At 37.8% G+C, this 4737-nt stretch overlaps 1 protein-coding gene across 1 annotated transcript; it reads right to left on the bottom strand.

Moving 5' to 3' along the window:
• Positions 1-297: 297 nt before the first annotated feature.
• Positions 298-1117, bottom strand: LOC147638098 (cypmaclein-like). The gene is made up of 3 exons (XM_086794886.1): positions 981-1117; positions 803-869; positions 298-630 (listed from the first exon to the last, which is right to left on the bottom strand). The coding sequence occupies exons 1-3, from the start codon at positions 1035-1037 to the stop codon at positions 449-451; spliced, it is 306 nt and encodes a 101-aa protein (XP_086651012.1). The 5' UTR covers positions 1038-1117; the 3' UTR covers positions 298-448.
• Positions 1118-4737: the final 3620 nt, after the last annotated feature.

The raw sequence follows: 4737 nt of genomic DNA, 5'->3' as shown, positions 1-4737 counted from the left end.
GTGACTTGGTTGTCCATGGTTATGACTTAGTTGTCCATGGTTAATATGTAATAGCTATCATACCATTTTCTTACTAACGACTTAACCACAATACTGGCATGTGTAATTGGAATCACGCTGGGGTTATTGAAATTACGAGTGAGCTTCACATCATGTAATAATGGTGATTCGACGTCTTGAGGATACACAAGTGACAATCACTACGTCATATCAATGTTTCAAAAAAAGCATATTTCCAAAAAGCGGAAAAACTTGAAATTTTAAGTGGCCACGCTTTTAACTAAAAAAGCGGAATTATTTATAAATGAAAATCTGGGGAATTTAAAGATTTCTGTTACAGTACTGAACGCTTAAAAAGCATGGCTTAAGGATATACAAAAATCATAATTAAGAAGAGCACAGAAGAGACGGTCACACGGTGTAGTAATAATCGAGGTAGTTACAGCATTTACGGGCATTTGCCGGTGCCCTTGGAGTTCTTGAGGTTGGCGTAGCAGGGGCACTCCTCACGGTTACCGGCTGTGCCTGAGGGCACGCAGTTGCAAGTCTTGCAGCAGGCGTTGCAATCGAACGAGCAGATCTTCGCCCTGCTGGCCTCACTGCACCTCGTTGCGCACAGCCCGGGGCAATCTGCGCACACACACATCCCTTTAATCCGTGGAGCGCGCAGGTGCACACGCATCACAAACACACACACGCACTTGCAGAAGCAACTAATGCAATAAAACCTAACTACTTGTGCGCAGAACAAACCATCCTGTTGATGCAGACAAGTCTTCATTTGAGAGATCGGGCATCTTACCTACAGACAGCAGGTGCCTTGCTTGATAAAGCTCCGGACCGTCTGCATGCGCATACGACATGGCAACCTGCGAAAGCAAGCACAGACGTGTGAGGCATTACCCCTTACCCGAGCGTACTGTGGGAGAGCTGCAATACAAAAGGGGCTGCAGGAGCTCAACATGTGGTGGAAAACTTGCCTGAGTAAGCAGACCTAGCAGCACCAAGGCAGCAAGACAAGTGGTCGAACGGGCCATTTCCGGAGCTCAGAAGGCAACGGTGAGATTCAACGTGGGATTACAAGGCTACTCAGGAGAAAGGCAAGGCAAAGCTGGGCACTGGGGAAGAAGTAGCGGCATGGATGAATTTATAGTGAGCACGTGCAATTATCATTATTATTATCGTCTATATTTGAATCCATATTATCTTTTTTTTCCTTTTTTTCTTCAATAATATTAGACCGTAACCTTAGTAAATTTGCACAACTATTTGAAATTGTAGAAGAGCCGGCGGCCGCTGTATTGCTTTACACGAGACTCCCCCGACAACCGCCTCCCCCATTTATAGCAAAATACAATGATGTGAAAGAAGAATATATATTCACTTTGCAGAGAAATTATCATCACTTTACAGTATAACAATGTATAGGAATTAATTTTGTAATTAACAGCGCCTATGAAGGGAGTGCTCACCTCGTCAATAAAAATATAAATTAACATTGGTAATTACAGCCCATTGTGAGCTGTCAAAATGCATGCATATTAACTATACACAACTTGACGCGTTGGGCCTATCAACTCTTGTCTGTGTATTGCAGGCCAGCTAGGATAGCCTAGCTGGCGAATGATTCTGCCTGGCCGCCAGAATCCCACAGGTTTTCCACGAGTACAATTCAGTGTTCGAAAAAAAAAAGTATTTTTCCAAAAAAGTGGAAAACCTTTACCTAAAAATTATGAAATTATTTATTTTAAAAAATCTTGAAATCTGAAGATTTTTGTTCTGTAATTTCTCAAAATCTAAAGGTATTTGTACCTTCAAGTTTTATATTTATGTTTTTTTTTCAAAATATGCAAGTGCAAACGGCACAAAACTCGGCTTTTTTTCGAACACAGGTACAATTCCTAGCCGCGAATATTCTTTTCAAATGGGCCATTGCCAACACCTACCAATTCCCGGTCACTTTCCATGTAAATAAAATAGTTGGCACCTAGTGGCCCAGTCATACGACAAACATTTTTCTCTCTCACATCTTTCTCTATACCTTATATCTCTATATTATGTAAAGGAAGTCGATGTTAACGGGGGTTGCTACGTGGCATCATGGTAAGATCTGGGAGACTGGGGCACATTCGGGCATGCAGTTTGGAGGTTCGTGGAGGGGTAGACTCCTACCGATCAAAAACAGGTGAGGTTACTCGTATTTTATTAAAAAAATCATAAAACTTATCGAGTCAACATTTCTCATTCTTTTTCCCAAGGATCTTGATTTTTCAAGCTAGAATCTAACTACGTGCTTAAAATTTCATAGATTTTTCCAAACTGAGATAGTAATGTTTGCAAGTAAAAATGAAATTATTTCACGTCCAGTGTATATAGTCCACAAGTTTTTTTGTGTACAATGATAGTAAGGTCCATTATAGATTAAAGATGTTAATTACACATGTGATTGAGCTTTGGCAAAGTGTGTCCAATGCTCTCAAGTGAGTTAAGCATTGTTAGAGACTTATTGCCATAAATATTGGAGAGAGAGAGAGAGAGAGAGAGCGAGAGCGAGAGAGAGGAGAAGAAGAAGAAGAAGAAGAAAATTATGCTAAGGTAGAAATGACCTATAAAACCTTATACATAACATGATGGCCATAAAGGTCTTAAGCAAAATCTATGATATGAAAAGGAAAAACTCAAATCAAACTAGAAAACCTAAAATAACTTATGCTACTTGGAAATACAACAATTATAACTTTAAGAGATAGGGAATCTATTGTTGGTGAGGTAGTGCTACTTGGATATACAACAATTATAACTTCAAGAGATAGGGAATCTATTGTTGGTTGGTGAGGTACCACTTGGAAAATGGTTTATTTTGGTTTGCAAAAGTCTTAAATGAGGGCTTTTCATCATGAAAAAATACCTATTTGCCCATGCTACTCAAACTTTTTGTGAGTTTCATACCTTTTTACTTCTTGAGCTAGAGCATAATCTCATCTCAAAACCACACTTTGGTATCTTTCAACTTGATATTTAACTCCTTAATGATATCCACTTTATTAAGTTTGATGTTATATGTGAGCATTGAGCGATTGCTAATTATTTTAAACTCCTTTATTACCTAGAGATACATGAAATCCCTCCTTTTATCAAACCCCCACATCCATGATCTTTCATATTCTAACTCAAATTTTGAGGGGTATTAACTTCCTCCACTTGTTTTTCATGAGCTTAGTATTGACCAATGTCCTTATGTTACCAACTATTTATTTTAGATCTTTCTAGTACTTTGTCCTTAACCTCTTTATTCACATCTTGGACCTTCATCTTGGCAATGATTTTCCCCTTATATTGGACATCAAGGGTTGGGCTTCGCTTGTCCAAGCTAGAAACTTTGAGCTCACAAACACACCCTTTACATCACAATCTACTCCATCAATTAATATGTTTTTCATTTTTTGTATCGAATAGAAGGGGGCTTCCATGGTGTTACCATCGTGCCCATAAAAGTGGGCTTCCTTTGCATCGTTGTTTATGTGTACCCACACCTTATACTTGACATATGAAACCATCTTATTAAACAAAACATTAATGGATAAGCTTTAGCAAAACAGTGGTGTCATCGGAGGGTTAATCGATGATAACTGTGTGAAGGTGAAGTGCTAGAGACCCATTATGATGCATCTAGTTAAAGCGTCACTCTACTCAATACCATGTAAAAATTGTAACTAAAATCATGCTTAAAAAACTAATGCCTATCTTAGCTAGAATTATCTCTCAAAGGCAATATGGTTTTATAAAAGGAATGAATCTTTCTCCTAAATATCTTTAATGCAAAACCCTTAGATTGGAGTTTAGTAAAGCTTCTCATCAAAACTTACAACTAGGAGAAAGCCTTTCACAAAATGTAATGTACTTTTATACACAAGAAGTGCTCATATTCTTCCTTATGAAGAATGCTATTCTTGCCTCCCCCTCAATGGCACATTGGTCAAAAAAAAATCATCTAGCAAGATCAAATTGATAAGGATGCCTCTTAAGCCCTCTTTTTCTTTTTTTCATGGCTTCTCATTGTTATGTGAGTAAACTTTCTTGAGAATTTAATTATGTTTATTCAATAACAATTATAGTTAGATATGAGAGTATATAAATATCTCTAAACAATTAGAAAAATATAAAGAAAATAAATTTATGATAAAAATAGCATCTTTATGATAGAGATTCCAAAAAGTAGGTCAGTTTTTGCGTACGGTTGAATTTAGCAAAACGGCCCATGCATAGTTGTAGACCAGGCCTATTCCCATAATTTTAAGTATCAACTCGACTATATTCTGACGCAAAACCAGAGAGATAAAGTGGCTGCAAGTTGCAGGCACTAAAAGAGGTGGGGCCATTATCGACGCATTTTTCAACACTTTAGAAGTAAGCCCAAAAATCCCAAAACATCAAAATACTCGTGGAAATATGCGTCAAAAATGGAAACGTCAAACTTTGCATCAAAATAAGTCTTTTTTCCCACTCTTATTTCAACGGCATTTTCGACGATTATTTCGACTGTTCTTTCGACAGTTGCAGGAAAATTTCGACGCTTACGGATGCATGAAAATTTCAATGCTTATTTCGACGTGTGCAGATTTATTTATTTTTTTGCATAATGGTGCATCCAGCTACAATCTTGTAGCTGGATGCACCATTATGCCAAACTTATAGAGTACCAAAGTCAACTGTACTCTGATGTGAAGAACGAAGCAA

The sequence above is a fragment of the Cibotium barometz genome, chromosome 5 (genome assembly GCF_041138505.1).
Source record: "Cibotium barometz isolate CiBa-2024 chromosome 5, ASM4113850v1, whole genome shotgun sequence".
Lineage (NCBI taxonomy): Eukaryota > Viridiplantae > Streptophyta > Polypodiopsida > Cyatheales > Cibotiaceae > Cibotium > Cibotium barometz.
The sequence above is the reverse complement of the archived record's forward strand: the minus strand, read 5'-3'. Positions and strand labels throughout refer to the sequence as shown.